The 27,031-nt window shown below is 40.6% G+C and overlaps 1 protein-coding gene across 2 annotated transcripts in view; it reads right to left on the reverse strand.

Moving 5' to 3' along the window:
- LOC127453280 (small conductance calcium-activated potassium channel protein 3-like) overlaps positions 1 to 25,336 on the reverse strand; it is a 116,031-nt gene extending 90,695 nt beyond the window's left edge. Inside the window, exons 1-2 of one of the 2 annotated variants that reach the window (XM_051719527.1) lie at positions 24,848 to 25,336; positions 23,098 to 24,162 (exon numbers count right to left, since the gene is read on the reverse strand). In XM_051719527.1, the coding sequence (XP_051575487.1) occupies positions 23,098 to 24,117 (1,020 nt within the window). In that variant the 5' untranslated portion in view covers positions 24,118 to 24,162; positions 24,848 to 25,336. Of the gene's footprint in view, positions 1 to 23,097; positions 24,163 to 24,847 lie in introns of those variants that run through there. The other variant, XM_051719528.1, reaches the window with a different exon arrangement.
- Positions 25,337 to 27,031: the final 1,695 nt, after the last annotated feature.

Here is a 27,031-nt window from a genome sequence, read left to right on the forward strand (position 1 = left end):
TGGAGAGAGTATTGAGACAATTCATTGAAATTAGACAGCTTACTGTCATTTTAATTTCACAAATAAATGCAATCAGAAGAGGAGGAATTGCAATCAAAAGGGAACAGTTGCCCTTCTGATAGGACTGTAATATTGGTCCTGATGTTGCGCCTATCGCAGGTTGCCACTGGTTCCGACCCAAAGGCGAATCGTCATGGCCTTGTTCAAGCTGGCAACCTGCACCAAGTAGTGGGGGAAACTTTCGGTCTTAGTATAAGGATCATCTATTGATGTGTATATGCTGTGTGCACAGCTATTAAAGAAAAATGTATGCGGTGCAATATCAGGGTTTACATATATGACACATTCCAGATATTCAATAGGCAATTTTGAACAATCATCTAATCTAAAGCATTGCCATCACAACTGCATTATGTCCCGTATATTTGTCCAGCAACTTTTAATGACCAACTGAACTTGATTGTCATCTAAAATTAATTTTAGCATCAAAATGCAAATTACATTTACTGAAGAACTCAGCAAATGCGATCCGAGGTAAAGAGGATTAGATTTAAAATATTTAAAAGTTTTAAAATGTTCAACAGCTAGTTTTCTGAAAGTGAACTCAGCATTGAACAAATAGTTCTGATAGTCTTGAAAAAAGTTTAGAACATTCTGAGAATGTCATTCAGCCAAATTGTTCGTCTACAGAACAGGGTAAGGCTAATTTAAGTTTGTGTAAAGAAAAGTTAATTATATAGCCTAGGCCTAACAATATTATTTTTTCGTTTGGTAATTTATTTAATTTAATACAGGGAATTTTGATGGCATTTTTTCAAAAGTAAGCTAAACAATAATTTTATAGAACTGGGCTATATGTTAGGGTTCCAAAAAGCACACTGAAGCTTTTCTCCTAGTATTGAGTATTTATTTTTATATTGTTCATCTATTATTTTGAATGGTGTGGAAAAGCAACTTTAATAAATAAACGGATGTCTACCATGATTAAATTAATCACAAAGAGTGGCCATACATTTGTTCTCCAGGATACGAGATATTTGTGTTGGCACTCCTGGTAGTGTCATTACGCAGATGTGCTTGCAGCATCGGATCTGTTCAGGTACGCCGTTAAAACCAATCCATAACAGTGCGAGTAATGTACTTCAATGAAGCTGTCAGCTGAGGTCATGTGGGGCATTTATTTCTCAAACTAAAGACTCTGATGTACTTATCCTCTTGTTCAGTTGTACATCTGGCCTTCCACATCTCTTTCTGTTCTTGTTAGAGCCAGTTGTCCTTTGTCTTTGAAGACTGTAGTGTACACCTTTGTATGATATCTTCAGTTTTTTGGCAAATTTGTTTTTTTTTTGGCAAATGTGCTTTTTAAGTCCTGGTCGTGAAGTGATTCGCCTGGCGGAGTGATCCGGGTGGCAGAGGACAAATCTCAGTTGCCTCCACGTCTGAGACTGTCAACTCGTGCATCTTATTACATAGTTTGTTGAGCGCATTGCCACGGAGACATAGCGCATGTGGAGGCTTCATGCCATCCACCACGGCATCCACACTCAACTCACCACACGCCCCACCGAGAACGAACCACATTATAGTGACCACGAGGAGGTTAACCCATGTGACTCTACCCTCCCTAGCAACTGGGCCTAGTTGGTTGCTTAGGAGACCTGGCTGGAGTCACTCAACACGCCCTTGGATTCGAACTAGCGAACTAGTGAATGCCAGGGGTGGTAGCCAGTGTCTTTTACCACTGAGCTACCCAGGCCCCCCAGTTTTTTGGCAATTTCTGTATAGCTTTCATTCCTCAAAACAATGATTGACTGATGAGTTTCTAGAGAAAACAGTTTCTTTTTTGCCATTTTTGACCTAATATTGACCTTAGAAGACATGCCAGTCTATTGCATACTGTGGCAAATCAAAAACAAACACAAAGACAATGTTAAAGGTGCAGTATGTAAGATTCAGAAACCCTTGTTATTAATGACACCTGTGGCCATTAAGTGAACCGAAGCCAGCTGCCTGTTGCTCGTGCTTATGCACACACTCCATATGGATGCGAGCATCAACCAAAACAATGACGTAATGTACAAAGAGACAACGTGATTCACCGGCATCATGCTGACAGATGAGGTAGCATTATTAAAATTACACAGTTATGATTGTTTTACTACAAACTTTGAGACTGCATATTATATTTGACTCTCCAGTGCTGGAACAGGGCTAAAACAAAGTGTGGATACAGGTCTGGCTATGCGAGACTGTAGTTTGAAGTAATCACTTTTCTTTGCATGATACATTGACTGCATTTATATGATAGCCTATACCGGTGTTAGATAGCTAGCCAGCTTTATCAATAGCTGTTAACTAAATTTGGTGGATAATGACAGTAGCTGTTTGTAAAATAGACTGTACATTATAAATATGTTTACACAATTCAGTATTGATGTGATTCCATCACAACTGTCATTTTGATATATCGATGTGCTATTGTTTTATAATAATAGAATGTATATATTTTCTGTATAACCAAGTTATGTTACACTAATGAATGTGTCATTTTGCATTATCTTGAACATTGTCTAGCATTCATTTCATGTGTTATTGTAGTTTAGCTAAAATTACACAGATCAATCCTTATGGCACTATATTTCACATGCTTTGCAGTTATGTATGCTTACCTGTCCAATAAGAAGAACGTCAATTCAGGGTCGGTATTGATCCCCAAAACCGAACAAAGGTCCCTCCAGGAATCAAATGCCCTGCCAATGTTCACTCTAGTTTTCGCTCGACCATGATCATGTTCCCGCTTAGCCAGATGGGATTCAGTAGTTAAATGTTTTTTTTTTTTTTTTTGGCTTACTCTGAGTTTGTGTAGGTGTCGGTGTTGTGCTGGGAGCCGGACGTTTGCTGGATTCCATCTCTAAGATAACGTTACCTAGTGTTGCAGTTTGTGGACGCTGTTGAATAGCGGAAGAGAAGCACTGAGGCAAGGCTCTCGGGAGCGTGCATAAACTTCCTGGCAAAAGCGACCCGCTCCCTTCGCATGGAAATCAGTCTACAGGCTTTAATAGGCAACCTAGGAAGTCCGGGAAGGGCTCATTTTTTAAGCCGTTCACACATTGGCCAAAAAAAGTTGAAAATTACATGAAAATTGTTACATATTGCACCTTTAAACTTAATTTAACAAACCAAATAGCTTTCAACTGTGTTTGATATAATGGCAAGTGATTTTCTAGTACCAAATGAGCAATTTTGCTTGATTACTCAAGGATAAGGTGTTGGGAGTGATGGCTGCAGAAAATGGGGCCTGTCCAGAGTTTATCAAAAATTACTTTTTTCAAGTAGTTATGGTGCTGTTTTTTACATCAGTAATATCCTGACCATACTTTGTGATCAGCTGAATGCCACTTTGGTGAATTATAGTACCAATTTCCTTCCGAAATAGCAACATCTGTACATTATTCCAAACTTTTGGCCACCAGTGTATATATATATATATATACACCGATCAACTACAACATTAAAACCAATTGCCTAATATTGTGTAGGTCACCAAAACAGCACCAACCCACATCTCAGGATAGCATTCTGAGATGTAATTCTTCTCACCACAATTGTACAGAGCAGTTATTTGAGTTAGCGTAGACTTTGTCAATTCGAACCAGTCTGGCCATTCTCTGTAAACCTCTCATCAACAAGGCATTTTCATCCGCAGAACTGCTGCTCACTGGATGTTTTTTGTTTTTGTTTTCGGAGTAAATACTAGAGACTGTTGTGCATGAAAATCCCAGGAGATCAGCAGTTACAGAAATACTAAAACCAGCCAGTCTGGCACCAACAATCATCCGTGTGATTATCTAATCAGCCAAACGTGTGGCAGCAGTGCCGTGCATAAAATCATGCAGATACGGGTCAGGAGCTTCAGTTAATGTTCACATCAACCATCAGAATGGGGGAAAAATTTGATCTCAGTGATTTGGACCGTGGCATGTTGGTGCCAGATGGGCTGATTTGAGTATTTCTGTAACTGCTGATCTCCTGGAATTTTCACAACAACAGTCTCACGAGTGTATAGAGAATTGTATGGAAAAAAAAAAAACATCCTGTGAGCAGCAGTTCTGCGAATGGAAACAACTTGTTGATGAGAGAGGTCAATGGAAAATGGGCAGGCTAGTTCGAGCTGACAAAAAGACTACGGTAACTCAGATAACCTCTCTGTATAATTGTAGTGAGCAGAATAGCATCTCAGAATGCACAACACGTCGAACCTTGAGGCGGATGGGCTAAAGCAGAAGACTACGTTGGGTTGCACTTCTGTCAGCCAAGAACAGAAAGCTGAGACTGTGGGCCTACTGTCTCTGTCCCTTAGCAGAAATTGATATATATACATTATATAACATATACAAATATATAACATATTTAAATAAATACATATTCTGGGTTTGCATTCAACTGAAGTCTTTTGGGATTCAATATACAACGATAAATAACAGCATTACTCTGCTTATCTGTGTTTGCAGCATTCTAGACAGGCTGTCAGTTTGTTTGCTGCTCTACGACACGCAACGGATGATCCTGCTTTCACTTTGTTTGGAATTATTTTCATTAGGGGAGCAAAAAAAATAAAAACTGCCCATATTGTGTCTAAAATGTAAGTTACTCGATATTAACTTCTTGTTTATAGACCTGTTATGTAAAAGCAATTTCACACTCGCAATCTTGCTATTGTACTAAGTAGCAGTACGTGCAACAGAACATATTCATGACATTCAGTTCAACAGCACTCTTGCCTATGTGATATTTCTTAAATATCTTATAGTTCAGGTAATGTTCAGATGCCAAACAAACAGACAGCATGAGAGAGCAAATATTTAAACAAACACAAAAACAAAGTAACACAAATGCTAGTTACACACAATGGCTCCTATTTCACCCTGTACTCCGTCTTATCTCTCTCTCTCTCTCTCTCTCTCGTGTTTCTTTTACCTGTCTATTTTAAGAAGGAAGGATGTGTACTGAGTGTGAATGAACCAGAGATCTCCTGAAAAACAGCAGCTGAGCCTGTAAGGCACACACACACACACACACACACACACACTCACTCACTCACTCACTCACAAACACCTACACGCATCCACTTCATTTAACAGAATGCAAAAGTCATGTACAAAATGTATATGTATACATATTCAATACAGCCCACCCTGCTGAGAAAATCAGCTTAAACCAGTCTAAAGTAAGCTAGTCTTTCAGTCTGGTCAAGCTTGGTAGGCTGGCCTGTTTTGGTGGTTTAAGAGGGATTTTTCATTTTTCAGCATGTCAGGCCTGAAGATCTACTGGGTGACAGGCTAAACACCAGCTTACATCCTAGGAAAACAGCTGGACCAGCTTAACACCAGCTTAGACAGGCTGGGAGACCAGCTAGACCGGCTTAAGCCAGTTAATACCAGCAATCCAGCATTTTAGGCTGGTTATTTTGTCCGCAGGATAGCACACTTACATCTTCGACTTCAAATGTCTAAACATAGATAGCACTCTTCTGCTTGTTTGCTTGAAGAACACACACACACACACACACACGGCTGACATCTCCAAAGAAAAGATGGGTTAGGAAACAATTTTTAACATAAAGAAGCCTCATTGAGAGTTTCCTGCTGGTTTCATCCTTTCAAAAGCAGCTGTCAGGCACACACAGCTCAAGCAGTGCAGTGAAGCCATCAGTAGCAGCTTGATGATGATGTGCAAAATAGGGCTGCGCCTAACATTTATTTTGATAATCGATTAATCTTTTGATAAGTTTTTCGATTAATTGAGTAATCGGATAAATAACTACATTTCCTGTATTTTATTAAAATGTTATTTTTTAAGAAACAGTAATGATAAAGGCTATAAGGATTTGGTTTGTTTTACTGTACTAAACGATTCTATTCTCTCACAAAACTTTGAACAAAGCCTGAATAGTTATTTCCTTATAAACTTAAAAAGCACTGTTTGTTAAAGAGTAAACTTATCCATCAGGGATAGAGTGGGACAAAAAATCAGCCTAGCAGAGGGCAATGGTGACACCAGAATAGAAATATATATATTTTTTCTCCCCTTTTTCTCCCCAATTCCCAATGCGCTCTAAGTCCTCGTGGTGGCGTAGTGACTTGCCTCAATCCGGGTGGCAGAGGATGAATCTCAGTTGCCTCTGCATCTGAGACCGTCAATCCGTGCATCTTATCACATGGCTTGTTGAGCGCGTTACCATGGAGACTTAGCACGTGTGGAGGCTTCACGCTATTCTCCATGGCATCCACGCACAACTCACCACGTGCCCCACCGAGAGCAAACCACATTGCTGTGACCACAAGGAGGTTACCCCATGTGACTCTACCCTCCCTAGCATATCATCTTGACATCTTCAAAGGCATCAGCTATTGGCGATCACTCGAGTCTGTTGGCACAACCCTAATGTGCATTTCTCTCTATAAATTAACAAAATGTTCAGACAGTCTCCTTGCTGGTTTTTCTGACACATTCAGAATCATTACCGCTTTTGCCGGTGTGACTGCGGCTCGCTTTGTGCGTACGCTTGTAAAATTGATATTTTAAAGGCTCATTATTATGGTTTAGTATTTCTCTGTAATGTAGAACAGTGTTAGCAATGTTACTTATAACATGCTTTCTCAGCCCTGGATCTCAAACCATTTTCTGATGCCCCCCAAAATATATCTATTGAAGTAATTAAATTAATATCATAAATGGCTTAAATTAATGCCTACTAGTTGACTAGGACAATCTTTAGTCGGGGGCAGCCCTAAGCCAAATACATTTAAACTCAGTTTTTCACAAGTCCTGACATTTAATCGTAGAAAACATTACCTTTCTTAGGTCAGTTAGGATCACTACTTTATTTTAAGAATGTGAAATGTTAGAATAATAGTAGAGAGAATTAATTATTTCAGCTTTTATTTCTTTCATCACATTCCCAGTGGGTCAGAAGTTTACATACATGTTGTTAGTATTTGGTAGCATTGCCTTTAAATTGTTTCACTTGGGTCAAATGTATTTGGTAGCCTTCCACAAGCTTCTGACAATAAGTTGCTGGAATTTTGGCCCATTCCTCCAGACAGTACTGGTGTAACTTGCTCACACACGCTTTTTCAGTTCTGCCCACAAATGTTCTATCAGATTGAGGTCAGGGCTTTGTGATGGCCACTCCAATACTTTGACTTTGTTGACCTTTAGCCATTTTGCCACAACTTTGGAGGTATGCTTGGGGTCATTGTCCATTTGGAAGACCCATTTGTGACCAAGTTTTAACTTCCTGGCTGATGTCCTGAGAAGTTGCTTCAATATATCCACATAATTTTCCTTCCTAATGATGCCATCTATTTTGTGAAGTACACCAGTCCCTCCTGCAGCAAAACACCCCCCCCCCCCCCACAACATGATGCTGCCAACCCCCCTGCTTCACGGTTGGGATGGTATTCTTCGGCTTGCAAGTCTCACCCTTTTTTCTCCAAACATAACGATGGTCATTATGGCCAAACAGTTACATTGTTGTTTCATAATACCAGAGGACATTTCTCCAAAAAGTAAGATCTCTGTCCTCATTTGCACTTGCAAACTGTAGTCTGGCTTTTTATGGCAGTTTTTGGAGCAGTGGCTTCTTCCTTGCTGAGCATCCTTTCAGGTTATGTCGATATAGGACTTATTTTACTGTGGATATAGATACTTGTCTACCTGTTTCCTCCAACATCTTCACAAGTTCCTTTGCTGTTGTTCCGGGATTGATTTGCACTTTTCGTACCAAACTACGTTAATCTCTAGGAAACAGAATGCATCTCCTTCCTGAGCGGTATGATGACTGCGTGGTCCCATGGTGTTTATAATTGCGTACTAATGTTTGTACAGATAAATGTGGTACTTTCAGGCATTTGGAAATTGCTCCTAAGGATGGACATTTTTTTCTGAGGTCTTGGCTGATTTCTTTTGATTTTCCCATGATATCAAACAAAGAGGCACTGAGTTTGAAGGTAGGCCTTAAAATACATCCACAGGTACACCTCCAATTCAGTACACATCCTACCAGAAGTTAATTGGCTAATTGCCTAAAGGCTTGACATCATTTCTGGAATTTTCCAAGCTGCTTAAAGGCACAGTTAACTTAGTGTATATAAACTTCTGACCCACTGGAATTGTGATACAGTCAATTAAAAGTGAAACAATCTGTCTTTAAACAATTGCTGGAAAAATTACTTGTGTTATGCACAAAGTAGATGTCCTAAACGACTTGCCAAAACTATAGTTTGCTAATATTAAATCTGTGGAGTGTTTAAAAAACTTAGTTGTAATGACTTCAACCTAAGTGTATGTATACTTCTGACTTCAACTGTATGAACAGAGGTTTACATGGAGACAAGAAAGACTGCATCGTCACAATGTCGGTAAGAAACAGATTTTATTACCATCTCTTCAATACAACAACACACAGCAACAAGTTAATTATTTACTTACTCTTTTACTATAAATGCTGATGTAAGAAAATTATCCGATATTGGCACATAATTCTGCTGTACATCCTGTGGTTGTGTGATAGTTTATAAGCCCATATCATTAACTCTGGTATTATAACCTTCTAGTTATTTACACTGCGGTCAATGCCAGCGGAACTTTCTCACATTCGCTGGAAATGCAGCCGCTGTTTACTTCCACGTTGCAAAATAAGGTGGATAGACAGCCTTATCAAAGTCTGCTGGCACGCGTCACGTGGAGGAGTCAGGAAGTGCGTCATTGTTTACATTGTTTTTTTTTTATTATTATTATTTGGAAATTATTTTTTATTTTATTTTATATTGTTTTTAAATTGTTTTGGTTTGTGAATGGTGCTTGGTCTGTGCTCTGTGCAAGTTTCTCTTGTAAACAATGATGCGCTTACTGCCTCCTCCTCCGCGTGATGTGTGACCTTACCAACAAGCTTACGTCATCCATCTCATGAGCGCACGTCACAGAGATGTACGGAAGCAAACATTTGTAGTTAAAAGTATATAAGTATTGTTTTGTTTCTCAAAATAATCAATCGTTTACATTCAGAAGAACTTTATTTGTAGACTGGAGTCGTGTGGACAATTTTGATGCACCCTAAATATGCATTTTGGACCGTCAAAAATTGGAGTACATTCATTTGCATTGTTTAGAAGAGGAGGCCTGAAATGAAATCCTAAAAGTCTTAAATTCTGTTTTGATGAAGAAAGAAACTCCGATACATCTTGGATGGCCTGAGGGTGAGTAAATTCTCATCAAATTTTCATTTTTGGGTGAACTATTCCTTTAAAAATGATTAATCGATTATCGATTAATCGTTTTGATTAAGTGGAGAATCCAGAAGAGAATCAGTATCTCCTAAATCTCTGGACCCTGAGCAGTAATGCACCAAGAGAAAAGACCTTTAATTGCTCTGAGGGGCGATGCTGCACTAACAGGCTTCTATTGTGCTGTTTTGTAATGGCCATAATGGTATACAATCAGCATGGACATTATTCGTGTGCAAACTTGACTCACTCACCCGTTTTCCATCTCAAATAAAGAGATTTTATTACAGCCTTTCATTTCATCTCTTCTAACACTCACTCGCTTTTCTCCCCCTCTCCAATAACACTCCCTCGTTCACCGCCCACTATAATAACAGAGAGAGAGAGTTCCGTTGGCAACTGGCAGCAACAGAGATGAGCTCCTGATATAACATCAATTTTTTGCGAGAGATTATATGTTTTTATGACTCAAACATTGTTTAAATAATTGGATACTACATTAAGAACACTAGAGGCATACGATTATTAAGGTAAGACCTCTAAAAAGTCTAAGACCATCCTAAAAATATCAAATATAACCAACACATCAAGCTAACTGCTAGCTAAGCTAAGATTCAATGGCAGTTAAAACTGTTGTTGACATCACGGGAAAACCTAATACTGAAGCATTTTTCAAAAATGATGAGGAGCTGGAGATATTTTATCCAGCAGAAGTTAAATCTAGTAAAGAAAAGAAGATGACAAAAGAGATGGTCTTAAGAGAGAACCCAGAGGTGCTTCTCTCTGACCACAGTAGAGCAGAAGACAATAGAGTCCGCTGTAACCTGTAACCTGAAAACCCATCAGCCTGGCACACCACCCTCTGCTCTGCCATGACCTGTAGCAGAAAAGGGGGCATCGGCAAAGGCAGACAACTCAATATGGAAGGCGAAAAAGAGACAAAGCTGACTGTGAACCTTTATCACAATGGTACAGTCATGGTCCAGGGGCCAGAGTCCAGCCTTAATGAATTTCAGAAGAATTTCAGACATGTTTAAGATGGAGGTTCAGAAGCTAAAGTCAGATCCTCAGCTGAAGAGTAGTGCAGGAAGTGTGCCCAGTGCTACATCATCCACCAGCACCGGCCCCTGCTCGAGCATGCCTCTAACATGAAACACACTGACAATCCTGTCTCTCCCAAGATTAAGACCCTGAGAGACAGCATCGCTGAGCAGGAGCAGGATTACTTCCTGTTTAAAGAGGAAACTACCAGCAGCCTCTGCCAACTCCAAAGCCAGGCCAGCCACCCCAGTATGCAACTACTTCAGCAGCTCTGCTCTGCTGTCATACAGCTGGAGGAGACCAACCAAGAACTGCGGCAGGAGTTGAGGAGTGTGAAAGAGGAGGTGTTGAGAAGAGACCAGCACAGAAAGGAGCTAAAGAGACAGCTGGGGGAGATGAGAAACCAGCTACACAAGAACACTGCAAACTTCACAAACACAGCACAACATCAGCACTGTGTCAGCACACAAACTCACAGCACCTCCACCCAGTGGCGATTTCTCAGGGCCAGTAAAGCCTTCACTGCTGGCCTAACATGCCAAATAAATAAATATTTTTCATCCTTTCATTCTCAATCACCTTTTTGCCTATGCATTTTTAATCGCTTTCCACTCTTAATTAATCTACAAACAAATAGAGAAAAACAAAAAGTTTATCCAGTCAGAATTTATTCCTTGATGCTTACAAACAAAGTGTGACAACTGTTTCACAAATCTCATGCCGGAAGCAGAGCGTGAGTCTGAGCTCCAACCCCTCAGGCCTTCAGAATTTCTTCAGAATCCCTCAACTGAGCAAATGAATGAGCAACTAAAGTCAGACTGTCAGATTCATCAGCCAATCAGATTGATTTATTTGTTCTTGGTGGGTGTGATCTTTAGGATATGTCCCGGTCGAGGCCTTCTAGCTGGCCTTGAGTGACGCAATCACGCTTTAAGTGATGTACGTAATTTGAAAGCAAAAAGCGCGAGATCTTGCTGAGGAGTCGGCTGTCATCACTGCCTCATCACCACTGAGAAAGAAATCCTTATGGATTTTTTAAAACATGAGATGTTCTGCATGACTGTGTGATTGCTTAATTAAACAGGAAAGGAGGGCTGATTTTCACTTCAAGTAAATTGTTAAGTGCTTTTTGCATTGTTATAGCAACATCAGGAGTTTTCAAAGTGTAAATTAGGCTGCTTGAGCATTCAGTGTCGGATCAGGTTTTGAAAAGTAATGCTGTGTTCCATTCAACTCAACTTCCTACTAGGAAAAGTGCAATGGAATTCACCTTGAAGTCAGAATTACAACTTGTAGGCTTGTGCAGAAATTCTCAACTCTGATTTCGCCGAGATGCAGGTGAATGATGTCACACAAACATGTTGACACTCAGGGAGATATACAGAGTAAGTGATAATCATTCACTTTATTAAGTAATATCTATAAATGAGGTAGTTTCCACATTACATGATATTAAAGCTTGTTTAACAAATGCCTGCAGAAACAGGTGTATAAAACATTATAATCTCTTTTGATAATCGTACACCTGAAGCACAAATGCTAGCGCTGCAGCATTGTTTATCAGTTGGGTTGCTAGGAGACATCTCTAATGAGAGTCAAACCCCTGCCAAGCTAACGGGAGCGTTGCAGTTCCGAATATCGGGGAATGGGATGCATTTCTGGTCGGAGATATCAAGTAGGAATATCCCACATCCAACTTGAAAGGAATGCAGCATAACCGTGTACTCTGAAGAAACAAAATTTATTACAAGCAACATTTAATCGCAAATATTATTAGACAGATTTTTCCAGGTATTATAGACCTCCTTGGTAGATTCATATGAAAAATAATGATTTTTGAATGTCTGTTCGGGAGACGTTCATTTCACAAAACAGTCATGCTGCAGTTAAAATTAGCTTGCTTGAGCATTAAGTGTTGTTTCAAGTTCTGGCTTTCGTGCGTGGACGTGTTTTTAAAATGTCAATTGGTATTACTAGTTAGCTGCGGCATATTGTATGATGCCCAAAGGCATAGGGTGTCTTATTCATTGTGAAACTGTGTTTTTGTCATGTTTATTCTGTTGGTTCATGTTTTTCATGTCTTTTATTTTGAAAATCTAGTTCCTGTTTCATGTCATGTGGTCCCCTGATCATGTGATTTCATGTTTCCCTCCATGTTCATGTGTCTTGTTTTCATTGGTGTGTTGTCTAGTTATCTTGTTATTTACATTTATGCATTTGGCAGACGCTTTTCTCCAAAGCGACTTACAGTGCCCTTATTACAGGGACAACCTGGAGTTAAGTGCCTTGCTCAAGGACACAATGGTGGTGGCTGTGGGGATCGAACCAACAACTTTCTGCTTACCAGTTCAGTGCTTTAGTCCACTACACCACCACCACTCAGAACTGTTATCAGTTCTGTCTTTTCAGTGGTTAACTTGTTTGTCTTGTTACCCTTGTCCATGTATTTAAGCCTCATGTTTGCCATTGTCCATTGTCAGGTATTGTGTCAAGTCAAGTCAAGTTTATGTCAAGTCAATTCAAGTTTATGTCAAGTCAAGTTAAAGTCAAGTTCATGTTTTTTGTTCACGTTTGTAGTTAGGGATTTTGGATTTCACGTTTTGGAATAAAAATGCACTTTCATGTGTTCATCACACATCATCATCTTCTTCGTCTGTCTGTCATTATTACTGCCAGCCATCGTTACATAATACCTGACTGACACAAGATGAACCCAGCAGTTCAGCATCTCCGTCTACGCCAGGGGAGTCGTCCCTGGAGGATTATGTGGAGGAATTCTGCGCTCTGGCCTGCAGGGTGGATTTTAATGAGGTGGCCCTCAAGGACTGTTTCTGATTTGGACTGAATGAGCCCATCTCTTCTCTGATGCCAGGCGGTCAGGGTACCCACAGCCTGGCTCAGTATATCGACCTTGCTCTGCATATTATTGGTTCTACGTTCACTGTGGGGGAGGTGGATGCCGAGCCAGAGTTCCACATCATGGCCGCTGAGCCAGAGTTCCACGTCATGGCCGCCAAGCCAGAGTTCCTCGTCATGGTCACTGAGCTAGCGCCATCTTTTGCCCCGGATCCTGAGTCTGCCCCATGCCATGTCACAGCAATGCCTCAGCCTGCTCCATGCCATGTCACAGCAACACCTCAGCCTGCTCCATGCCATGTCACAGCCACGCCTGAGCCTGCTCCATGCCATGTCACAGCCACGCCTGAGCCTGCTCCATGCCATGTCACAGCCATGCCTGAGCCTGCTCCATGCCATGTCACAACCACACCTGAGTCTGCTCCATGCCACGTCACAGCCAAGCTTCAGTCTGCTCCATGCAAGGTCTCAGGCTCATCTCTGGCCAACGAACCAGCGTTGCAGGCCTCGTTCGTCCCAGAGCCATCTTTCATTGGGCTATTTGAGCTGGAATTGGTTCCCGCCCTTGTGCCCACCCTTAGTTCTCCTGATCAGGCAAGGGGAACTTTCGACCCTCCGACCATGCCTAGACCCTCCGAGCCCTGGACTCTGACTTGGCCTGTCGATCCCTCAACATCACCTCGGCTCTACGTTCCCTCGGCTTCACTGCGGTCCTTCAGCCTGTCGGCTTTACCGGGATCCCTCGTCCCTCCAGCTCCTCCTTGGTTTGTCGTCACCTGGCTCCGCCTTGGCTCTCCGATCCTCTGGCTACACCTCATCTCTCCGATCCTTCAGCTCCACCGGGGACCTCCATCCCTACGGCTCCACCTTGGTCTTCAGTCCCACCGGCTCCACCTCAGTCTTTCGATCCTCCAGCTCCACCTTGCTCCTCCGAGCCTCCAGTGCTACCTTGGTCCTCCCTGCCTCCGGCTCCAACCTGGCCCTTCGAGTTGTCGGCTACTCTCCGGGTACCAAGTTCCCTGGCTCCGCCCCTCAAGTCTCTCAAGGCTCCGCCCCTCGAGTCTCTCATGGCTCCACCTTCCACAGATGTTGCCCTGATCCTATGCTCCACGCCCTGTCTTGCCAAGCCACGCAAGGAAATTCTGGTGTTCCACCACCGGATCCACTCTGAAGCTGCTGAGAGAGGGTGTATTGGGCGCGCCCTCTCACGTCATACTGCACTCTGGGACAAACGACCTCAACACCAAAAGGGTGGATGTCACTAAATCTCTGACTGACATGGTAAAAACAGCTTCCAGGATCTAGCCCAGTGCTAAGGTCATCACCTCTACCCTTCTCCCTCGCAGAGACATCCCACATAAAATCATTAATGCAGTTAATATAGAGATAGCTAGTGTTTGGGCACCAATGTCAAATGTGCACATTGCAAACCATCAGCACATTACCCATGAACATCTATATGACCGCCTGCACATTCATCGAGACGGCATGAGACTATTTGCAAAATCCATCAAGGAAGTGGCTCTGAGGAGCTCCCAGAGAACACGTCACATCAGCGAGGAGAGGGTCACACAGCATCCCAGCAGACAGTCAGACAGCTACGCCACTGTTGTGGCTGGTAGAAGTAGTTCAGACACCAGTGACCTCAGCCAGATAAAAAACATGCTGAAAATTATATGTGACAATCTATTAGCTTAATTACCTACAATGTGAGTTTAGTCAAGCAAATTCTTTATTCCTTTATTATTATTATTATTATTATTATTATTATTATTATTTTGTATTGCATTTTAATTGATTCACTATATTTCAAAATAATATTGGGTCGCAAAATCATATATTATTCTTTCTGGTATATAGAAAATTTCTCAATGTCTTCCTTTAAAATAACATGCTACAACATTTTTAAATATTGTATATAGTTTGGATATAATTATATTACTTGAGACATGGAGTCGTTTAGAGTCTCAAACCTATACTCCTTCAAACTACAGAGAGTTATTTATAATTTCAATCAAAAACGCTCATGTTAAAAATGGAAGAGATTCAGGAGGAATTATAGTTTGAATTAAAGAGCATCTTTACCACTACATTCAGCCTGTAAAAAAAGGGAAAACACATAAATGGATGAAACTTAAACACTTACCTATGTGCAGTGTGTTTCCCCTATACAAGTCCCTCTATTATAATGAGGACACCTTACCTACACTACAGTCAGAGATCATTCAGTTTCAGTCTCTAGGCTTTGTACTGTTAATGGGGGATCTGAATGCAAGGACTGGAAAGGAACCAGACTACATTAGTTCAGCTGATATACTGTATATATTAGAAGTACACATACAGTATACAGCAGAATCAAATCTTTACTAAAGCATGTCAGAGCTATGAAATCACGTCCTGCAGCTCTGCAAAAGCCTGGGTTTATATATAGTTAATGGCAGGACAAGGGGAGACTCTCTGGGTCGATTTACTTACTGCTCACCTCGAGGCAGCAGCACAGTGGACTACGCTATAACAGATATAGACCACAATAAGATCAACTACTTCATGGTGAAGCCACAACTTCCTTTCTCAGATCAGAGTCACATAGTCATTAGTCTAAACAAGTCAACAAATCTGCCATCTTCTGATCAGAAAATTAAACTGTCTTCCCTCCCTAACAAATTTATATGGAAAAATGACAGTTCTGCACAGTATGAAGCTATGGTCCACAGCATTCATGTTCATAAAATGACAAATTTTTCTACACCAAATTTGGACTAGACAAGAAAAGTATCAATTTGGCAACAGAACAGTTAACTAAAAAAAATTCTACAGTGGCCAGCAAAGCTCTGAGGAAAATAAAAATTTACAGAAGTAAAAAAGAAATTGTTAAAGCCGTTTGGTTTGACAAAGATTGTCAAACTTCAAGAAAGGAATTATGATCATTATCAAATGAAAAAACAAAGAGACCCTGCAAACCAGCACACACAAACCACATATCATCAAACCCTTAAAATGTACAAGTCACTACTAAGAATGAAAAGAGCTGAAAATATGACAGCAAAGCTCAACAAGATTGAGGAGGCTGTCAATAAAAATTCCTTATGGGATTTTTGGAACAATTTAGATAAATCCAAAAAAGTCCATTTCATTCCCATCTGTAACCCAAAACTCTATAACTTCAGGGGCATTACAGTAAGCAACAACCTTGGGAAACTATTCTGTTGCATTATAAATAACAGATTAGTGAATTTCATTCAAGAACACAATACACTAAATAAATGTCAAATTGGATTCATGCCCAAACAGAGAACAACTAATCTTACAGTAGTGCTCAGAAGTTTGCATACCCTGGCAGAAATTGTGACATTTTGGCATTGATTTTGAAAATATGACTGATCATGCAAAAAAACTGTCTTTTATTTAGGATAGTGATCATATGAAGCCATTTATTATCACATAGTTGTCTGGCTCCTTTTTAAATCATAATGGTAACAGAAATCACCCAAATGGCCCTGATCAAAAGTTTACATACCTTTGAATGTTTGGCTTTGTTACAGACACACAAGGTGACACACACAGGTTTAAATGTCAATTAAAGGTTAATTTCCCACACCTGTGGCTTTTTAAATTGCAATTAGTGTCTGTGTATAAATAGTCAATGAGTTTGTTAGCTCTCACGTGGATGCACTGAGCAGGCTAGATACTGAGCCATGGGGAGCTGAAAAGAACTTTGATATTTTCCTCTTTGATATTTTCAAAATCAATGCCAAAATGTCACAATTTCTGCAAGGGTATGCAAACTTTTGAGCACAACTGTATATACACACTCCACTCACTTATACAGAAATATATTCAACAAACAAAACAAGGCAAAATATTTGGCTGCTTCATTGACTTTAAAAAGGCCTTCGATTCTGTTTGGCATAACGGACTCTTCCTTAAACTCATCCAGAGTGGAATAGGAGGAAAGACATATGATATCATAAAATACATGTACAAAGACAATAAATGCTGTGTTAAGATTAATGACAAAAGAACCAATTATTTCAATCAGACCAAGGGAGTTCGTCAAGGCTGCAGCCTTAGCCCAACTCTATTTAATATTTATATAAATGAATAGGCCACAACTCTTCAAAAGTCACCTTGCCCTGGACTTATCTTTTTTTTTTCTCCCCAATTTGGCATGCCTAATTCCCAATGCGCTCTAGGTCCTTGTGGTGGCGTAGTGACTTGCTTCAATCTGGGTGGCGGAGGACAAATCTCAGTTGCCTCCACGTCTGAGACCATCAATCCACGCATTTTATCACGTGGCTTGTTGAGCACATTACTGCGGAGGCCTAGCATGTGTGGAGGCTTCACATTATACTCCGCAGCATCCATGCACAACTCACCATGTGCCCAACCGAGAGCGAGAACCACATTATAGTGACCACGAGGAGGTTAAACCAACATGACTCTACCCACCCTAGCAACTGGGCCAATTGGTTGCTTAGGAAGCCTGACTGGAGTTACTCAGCACGCCCTGGATTCGAACTTGCAAGGTGTCTTTACCTGCTAAGCTACCCAGGCCCCTACCCTGGACTGATCTTAGATGGCAGAGAAATCAAATATGCTGACGACCTCCTGCTGCTGTCACCTAATGAAGAGGGACTACATGAAAGCCTTTCGATTTTAGAAGAATATAGCAGTGATTGGGCCTTACCAATAAACATGGAGATAAATAAAAAAAATAAAAAATCCAAAGTCATGATTTTTCAGAAGAAAAAAAATTGCATTATGAACAATAAATATATTTGTACAAATGGGGAAACAATCCTTCATCATGCTGACTGCTATAATTATTTGGGTCTTACAATTTCTGCTTCATGACAGTTGGATTTGCCATTAAAAGATCTGACTGACAAAGCCCGTAGAATATATTAAAGTATAAGAAAATCATTATTTAAATTCATGGCTGTGAAATCTGGGGCCCCAAATATAAATTAAATTATGAATCCTGGGATAAAAGCCCTGTTGGAGTTTTCAACCTCGAATTCTGCAAAAACATCCTGGGAATTCACAGAAATGCTCCAGATCTGGGTTGTAGTGCAGAACTGGGCCGGTTCCCTCTCCTCACTGAAATCCAGAAGAGAGCAGCCAAGTTCTGGTTTAATTTGTCAGACACACCTCCAGATAACTACAAACACTGTGCCTTCAGGCACACAGAGCAGGACACACAGAGAGTGACCCTCTGCACTATATAGTGGAAAAATATCAACTAAATTCATCCATCCAGTTCAGACTGGCAAAACTGAAACAGAAAGAAAGAACAACCCAGGAAGAATATATTCATGATTGGCAGCACAAAGACACAAAAGTACATAAATTAAGCTGCTTCCACAGAATCAAGACTGATTATAAATTGGCACCATATTTGCTCAATATTAAAGACTATCAATAAAGAAAGATACTGTCAAAGTATCGTCTGAGTGAGCACAGTCTGTCCATAGAGATGGGCTGACACAGGCAGAGCTGGAGGCCTAGAGAAGACAGACTGTGTTCACACTGCACTGAAGGAGCCATGGAGGATGAGCTGCACTTCCTCACTTACTGCAGTAAATATGAGACAATTAGAAACACTTACTTTACACAAATAGCTCATATTCTACCTGAATTCCAGGACATAATTATTGATTTAGACAAACTCTCATATCTTATGGGACAGAAAGTAATGTATTCAGCTGGCAGCACAGTATGTGTTCACCTGTTATCATATAAGGGAAAGAGGCTGACCCCTCATCTTATTAGAGCTCTATTGATACTGTTTTAATTTCCTTTTTTCTTCCCTTTCTCATTGCTCTCTGAATTTTACTTTGTCATTTGTTTGTATTTTATATTATTCTCATTATTATTTATTTATTGTATATAAAATAAAATTCATGTTTGTAATATGTTTATTACTCAATGTTTTGGCAACATTGTACATTGTATAAGATCATTCCAATAAAGCTAATTTGAATTGAATTGAGAGAGAGAGAGAGAGAGAGAGAGAGAGAGAAAGAGAAAGAGAAAGAGAAAATAAGAGAGAGCGCGCTAAGGATAGAGTATGAGGAAGAAAGAGATCCAGACCAAGAATAATCATCAGAGAATATTCAGAGAGTGAGCGATGAAGAGAAATAAGAGGGGAAAAAAGTATGAGAGTGTAAAAGGAAGAGAAAAATGAGTGGGTGAGACAGAGAGAAAAGAGATATAAAGCATAAGAGGAAAAGAAGGGGGGACAGAAAGAGAAGACAGACAGCTAAGAGAGAGTAAAGTAGCGAATAAGAGACACTGACACAGAACAAGATTACTATATGTCTGCTATATCATAATCACCTGTAGAACAATGGCAACGAGCATATGCACAAAGTGCTTTCCAGAATACATGCTGAGACAGATGCCAGATATAAGAAAACATCTCATAATGCTAACACAAACCCACTTGCTCACAGAGACACACATTCACACATTAGGCATTATGTCACCAAGTCACTGCCTAACAAAAATGATGCAACTGACACCAAACTTTGTTGACAATGAGCTCAACTCTGTTGCTTTATCACTCACACACACACACACATTCAGAGCATCTTCAATCTGTGGCTGCAGCTATTAGGCTGGAAAATATTTCACCTTGACATGCTGTGCCAGTTAGCCTACATTCAATCCTCCAGCAACTTTTAAAGTAATAGCACAGGAATCAGTCATTTACTGAACTTCTACACACACTGATTTTGGCATTATAAAAAATTTCACTAGTTGAAGTTCAGTATGTAGGCTGGAGTGCAAGATACATCAAGCAACACTTGATTTTTGGCTCAAGAGCATGCTGTGGGGTTGCGTGTTCTCACCTCCCCTTCTGAAGATCATGAGTTTGAACCTTACGCAGAGAAAAACTCAAGTTTGTCGTAAATAAATAATTTTAGATTAACCTAACATGTATAAATCAATGCTTTTAGGAAAATTAAAAATTAAAACACTCACATGATGCTATTTAAACTACACAACTTTTCAAAATTAAATCAATGTTACGGGTTGAAGGGGCCTGGGTAGCTCAGCAAGAAAAAAGCACTGACTACCACACATGGAGTCGCAAGTTCAAATCCAGGGTGTACTGAGTAACTCCAGTCAGGCTTCCTAAGCAACCAATTGGCCCGGTTGCTAGGGTGGGTAGAGTCACGTTGGGTTAACCTCCTCGTGGTCGCTATAATGTGGTTCTCGCTCTCGGTGGGGCGCTTGGTGAGTTGTGCATAGATGCCGCGGAGAATAGCGTGAAGCCTCCACACGCGCTAGGTCTCTGCGGTAATGCGCTCAACAAGCCACGTGATAAGATGTGCGGATTGACGGTCTCAGACGTGGGGGCAACTGAGATTCATCCTCCGCCACCCGAGTCACTATGCCACCACGAGGACCCCCCAAAAAAAAAAATTCAAAAAAATTTATCTAATCATTTACTCACCCCATGGATGGACTGGCCATTGGTAGCCCTATTCTCAGTGGGCCGGTCGATCAAGGGGTTAATCCCCCACCCCCATTTCTGCCCGGCGAAACGGTCAAGGGGGACTCGTGGGCTAGATGGGTTGTTTTTTTCCAGGACCAATTTTTAGTCCCTGTCCAGCCCTGACTTACTCTCATGTTGTTCCAATCAAAACCCATTTTTATTTTTTTTTATTTTTTTTTGTGAAACACTATAGGGAATGTTAGGTAAATGTTAGCCACAAGGCCCAGGAATACTTAGTTTTCCTGTCCTGACCTATGCCCACTACAACTGATTTTTGATACTCTTTTATTAGAGTCAATGGTTGGCGCACGTCTCGATGATGCGCACAGACAATGACCCCTTCCGCGGGTTGAGAAAATCTGGGCAACTGCTGATGACGAAATGTATTCAGTCACCGTTCACTATAATTGTAAATGGAAAAGAGATGCAATAAAGGTGAATGATGACTGAGGCTAATATTCTGCCTAACATCATGTTTTCCACGAAAGAAAGAAGGTCATATTGGTTAAGAACAATATGGGAGTGAGTAACTGGTGACAGAATTTTCCTTTTTGTGAGCTTTAAGATCTTTTGTCAGAATTGGTGCCATGCTGTCAATTACAACAGATCATTTTGAAGTGTTTACCACACTTATTGTAAAGAACAAACAATGGAAATCTATGGGGCAATTCTAGAGGTTTTAAAAACAAATATGTGAGCTCATATTTTTGTTAAAGCACTTGCATTTATTCTTCTGCACAAAAAGTTATAAGTCCTTTAGTTGTGGGACTACTGTTCCAGGTAAGTGAACTTTACCACATCCAGAGATGTCCTATTCACACAACAATTACTGATCTCTACCCACATCTAACAAAATCTCTCTTTCTTTTCTCTTTTATGCATGCATTTATGTATTAAGATCTCCTGGTCAGCTGTCCTACAGACATCTGATATGTCCTGTCAGTACATCTCTTCACAAGCTGTGGTGCTATTGACAGCAGCAGAATACTAACCTTGAATGCCTACTGCACATGTGTATGTCTACTAAGATAGACAGAAACTACTTAAAACATGCATGCTCACGCACAGACACACATGCATCATTACTGTCTTCTGTTGCAAATAAAAGGTGACAAATTCCATAGCACTTATCCATGGACTTTGTTTGTTTTGAGAGTTGATTTTCAAAGCACTTTTACTGGCTTTGCTTATGTAACACAATATGGTCTGGCATTACCCAAATAACACAACTTCCTGCAATGGGTTCCTGTGATGCCAATTACAAGATCTTTAGATGCTCAGAGAAGTTACGACTGAAATAGATTTTTTAAAAATGTATAAACTTCTTTAAAATGATCACAAATATTCTAGTTTAAAGGGTCTCTGTTTTCATAGGGATAGTTCAGGCGAAAAATGAAAACTGAGTCAACAGTTACTCACCTTCATGTTGTTCCAAACCTGTATGACTTTCCTTCTGTGAAACACAAAAGAGCGCAGAATGACAACCTCAGTCATCATTCACTTTCAATGTATGGAAAAATATGCAATGAAAGTAAATAGTGACAGAGGCTTACATTCAGTCTAACATCTCATTGAAAGTCAAATAACTTTGGAATGACATGAAGATAAGTAATGGATGACAGAATTTTCATTTTTGTGAAAAATATCCCTTTAAGTGTCCAAGATTTTTTTTAATTTACTTTTGGTTTATAAACATGATCGAAAATCGTTACTTTATATTACAGACTTCCATACATTGTGTACAGTATAAAAGTGTTTTTACAATAACTTAAAAACAGTTAAAGACAGACCTATTGTGAGCACTGAGGCTGTTAATCAATTTAACAGGTATATGCTTCTGCTGAAGCTATCAGTCTGCTTTATTTTAACACAGCTAACAAATTGCACAAAAACAGCTCAGCAGCGACCGCCCACTCCAATGACGCACTGTAAATGATGCAATCGAGTAGATCTCCCTACACTCTCAAACTATATATTTGCATATGTCTGAATATTTTGCAATAGAATTTAAATATTTTGATTCTACACTTTTACTAAACTACTTTAAATAAATAGTTTTATATGTTGCCATCATTTTTTTTATTTGATTATGTAATTCGCAGTGCTTCATGGTATTGTGGTTGACAGACGTTAACTACTTGTACCTTTGTCTTTTTTCTTCCGATTTTCACATTTAAAATTTTTTTTTTTTTTTTTTTTTTTGCCTCAAATCAAAGTTTGTAATGTTCTGATTCATTTCTGAGCTGGCTGCTGTCCTAGAACTCTTTTATGAAAACCCTATGGAAAAAATGAATGTGAAAAATACTTCCAGAACCAAGACAGCTGAAAAAGTGGGCGACACTGTTGCGCTCTATTGATCTAATAAAGACATTCAAGTCCCTAGAACACAAAGTCCAGTAAACGTCTCACCTTATTGTAGACACCCCAGGACAGCTCGGTCTCAATCACCATGACAACAATGCCAAACATGCCGAATATGAGCGCATAGTCACTAAGTCTCTTCCTCTTTTCAAACAGCGCCCTCCTGTGGCCTAGTTTGTAGCCGATGTTCTGATTCTTATGTTTAGGAGCTTTGGAAGCAGTCCTCCCCACCCCTCCCACAGCACCGCCCCTCCTTCTATTAGTCCCACCCCCTGTGATGCCACCTATCCCCAACATGCCCCTACTCTCAGAGAGGGCGTGGTTCTGGTGGTAGATGGACATTTGATTGGCAGATGCATCAAGTTCATAAGCGTGTATGTAAGGCGGATCCTCTTTAGAGGATATAACGATCTCTGGCGGGTTCTGGGATTGTGATTGGCTATGCTGAGAGGAGGGTGCGGCACTCTGGCCTGCACTCTGCCCACCCTCTTTGGTGTCGCTGCTGCTGTCAGACTCAATGAGGTTCCTGCGGGAGGCGCTGAGGCGGCTGAGTGGCTTCATCACTCCACCACTGTATTTGCACGAGCTCATGGCGATCTCTGTAAAGGGGTTACTGTCCCTCCTGTGTACCAGGGGACTGGCCTGCCTGTGCTTACATCCTCTCTCCCGTTCTCGTTCTCTCTCTGTGGAAGGTGAATGAGAGGAGTAGAACAGTGCATTGTAGACGGGCGAGGCCTCTCCGCTCAGGCTGTGTTGGCTACCGAGGCAGGAGGACAGTGGCGTGCTGGTGGGGTGGAGCGCATTGGGGATTGGCATGGACAGCTGGGGAGTTGTGGACATGGGTAACTTGGGCAGCGATGCTGGGGGAAGGTTGGGCGTAGTGGGTGAAGGAGTGCCATTGAGACGCTCCAGGCTGCTGTTGCCTCCTGTGTGATTAGAGTGGTTGGTTCCAGGGTAGTTGCCAGCAAGGGAGGCATGTGAGATACCACTAAGAGGGAGGGGCAGACGCTGCTCTTCATCTTCGCTCGCACTGAGAAGGGCCAGACTCAGAGAGGGAGGGGGATCCATGGCAACCAGGCTCCAGCAGGTTTGTTTGTGCTCTGCTCCTCAACTCTGGAGTTAAGTTAGAGGGAGAGACGGACAGAGAGAAGCAAATGAGAAAGGAACAGAGAGAGACAGAAGGATGGTTTTATTTATAACTGAATACATTTTGCAGATGCTAGAGGAGACTGGATGTAGGATGGGGACTCCCTTTTTAATAATTGGGGAATAAAATGAAAGAGCTGGGTGACACGGATTTATGCTTGAGAGTTAAAGTTTACAGGAAAGGTCATTGTAAGTGAAAAGGAGGAAAACTGATGTACCTCTGAACCCATCCACAGTCTACTTTTGTCTCTAAACACACACATACACTATCTCTCTCTCTAGCTCAATCACCTTTTGTCTCTGACTTCCCTCCTCTCATCTCTCTCCTTCCAGCAATATCTGTCACACAAATGCAACCAGGAGCCTCTTTATTACTGAAAAACTTATGCAATGGTCAAATCATGGCCTCTGGACTGACCTGTGACAAATGCAAGACTCAACATATTACCATCAATGCACTGTACTGTTGTAGGCATTTTATTGATTCAAATGTGTCAAATTTCTATTTCATTCAAATGTGCATGAAAAGAACTGAGGGCACCCATTTTATAATAGTGCATTCAGAATAATTTAATAGTCACTCAATTATATTTTTATTTATTTCCCTACAACCTCTTATCTTTCCAGACTCCTCTTACTCTCTGTCACTTACCTCTCTTCTGTCAGTCCTTCTCCACGTTCATATGGTGATTTCAAAAGCGGTGGAAAAATATTCCTCGACACTTTTTCTTTTTCATGTTGTCACAATCATGCCATCATTTCTTATTCGCTTCGTTGCAGACAGCCTGTGATTCCAGATTGAAGGTTAACAGAAGTCAACGGATCCCTCTTTCTGTCTGCAACACGTTATTTTCGAAATAAATATAAGACCCCAACGGACGAAAGCGACTATTGCGTTTAACGAGTGAACAGTTGTCTAAATAAAAGCGGGAAAGAGATTTCGGAAAGAAATTCAGATTTTCTCCGCTGTTTAATATTTTAGGGAATAAATCCACTCGGTGCTTTTATAATTTCGAAAGCCATTATTGGCCCCCTTTGAACGAAAACGATTTAAATTAGGCACCTGGATATGAGTACAGGTGAAAATTAACAGTGTCCAGATATTATGTCTAGAAATGTATGCATATCCTCCAGATCTTACTCTGACAGCACGTCTCTCATTCTCTCTCTTTCTCTCCCTCTCAACTTCTCTTTTTGCTCTGTCTCTCCGCCCCGGTCCCTCCTCTTTGCTCCTCTCATTGGACACACATCACAAAACCAAGAAATAGGCTATGAAAAAACGAAAGAGAAAATGTAATTAGTAAAACTACCTGCCCCCTCCGCTCTTCTTCCTTCTTCCCTACACTGTTAACCCTTACTGTAGTTTATAGGGTAAATAACTGTAAAATGACCAGTAGATTATTATAATATAATAATACAGTATTTAACTGTAATATGCACTGCATCATGGGTCATTTTGGTGACTTCACTCATTAATAGCAATAAATTACTTTTTATCAAATTAATACAGTAACAAACTGTAACTAAATACAGCAAATTACTGTAGAAGTACTGCAGGTAAGTTAAACGATGAAACTTGCCTCAATTATATTAGAAATTCTAACATTTGGTATTGGTAATAAGATAAAACTGTATATTTGTTACGATAATTGTAATCTTCTTGGCTTTGCCTCTCTCTCTCTGCCTCCCTCCACCCCCGACAGTGGGAAACAAACTTTACCTCAGGTACAACCAGTGGCGTTGCAAGGGGGGGTCTTCGGGGGCTTAAGCCCCCAATGTATTGTCAAAAGCCCCTGATCTTTTTGAAGATTCAAACACGTTTCACTTCACAAATACAATAGGTTTTATTTATTTTTATTTTCTTCGCCCGTACTAGCAGTCCATCTGTCCGTGATGAAAAGCAGGCTTTGGTAGATTACGTTTACCACTTACCTAAAGCCTGGTTTATACTCGACGCGTCCGCAATAGCGCGAGTGGGCGGTTGCGCGCACTGAGTGCGCTAGACCTTATTTCGCGTGCCGGTGCACATGCCATTTTTTTGTAACTGTGTGCATGACTCCGCATCTGAAAATGAATGACTTTGAGGTGATTCTGGCCAAACAGGTATGTTTGTACATACTGCCATAGAGGCCATAGAGACAGCCAGATGGCACAGAATTCCTGGAAAGAAATTGCAGCCACGGTGGGGAAAGATATGGAAAAATGGAAAGGTATAGAAAAATCTGAGAGACAAGTTTGTCAAAACCATGGAAGAAGCGGTGACCCAGGTGGATACAAGAACATTTCGCCAATTTTAACGAACTTGGATGGCTGTGCTTGTTTGTAAAGCACCAGGAAATAGAGTAGAATATGGAAGTTGAGGTGAGAAAAAAAACCTTTTTAACATTTCTGTTAGCCAGAATATAGTCTGACCTTCCTGGTGGGTCGTTGTTTGGAATATAGATATACAGTACTGATTACTACTGTTGTATTACTGTTGTGTGTGTATATATATATATATATATATATATATATATATATATATATATATATATATATATATATATATATATATATAGGCTATGTTTCCCTCTCTCAAAAAACTTTTCCAGGTTGCACTAACACTGCCTGTCAGCAGCTGCACATGTGAACGATAATTTAGTGCCCTGAGAGGCCTGCACACATGGTTGAGGCGAACCATGGGTCAGGAAGGACTTCACAACCTTCCCGTCTTATCAATTGACAATAAATCTGTTAACACAATTTAACCTGGAAGAGTAATCGACAGATTTGCTATACTCAAATCAAGGAGACACACGCTGATTCTTCCACCTAAAAAATAAGAGAGACAGAGAAG

This window comes from Myxocyprinus asiaticus, chromosome 15 (genome assembly GCF_019703515.2).
Source record: "Myxocyprinus asiaticus isolate MX2 ecotype Aquarium Trade chromosome 15, UBuf_Myxa_2, whole genome shotgun sequence".
In the NCBI taxonomy this organism is placed as follows: domain Eukaryota; kingdom Metazoa; phylum Chordata; class Actinopteri; order Cypriniformes; family Catostomidae; genus Myxocyprinus; species Myxocyprinus asiaticus.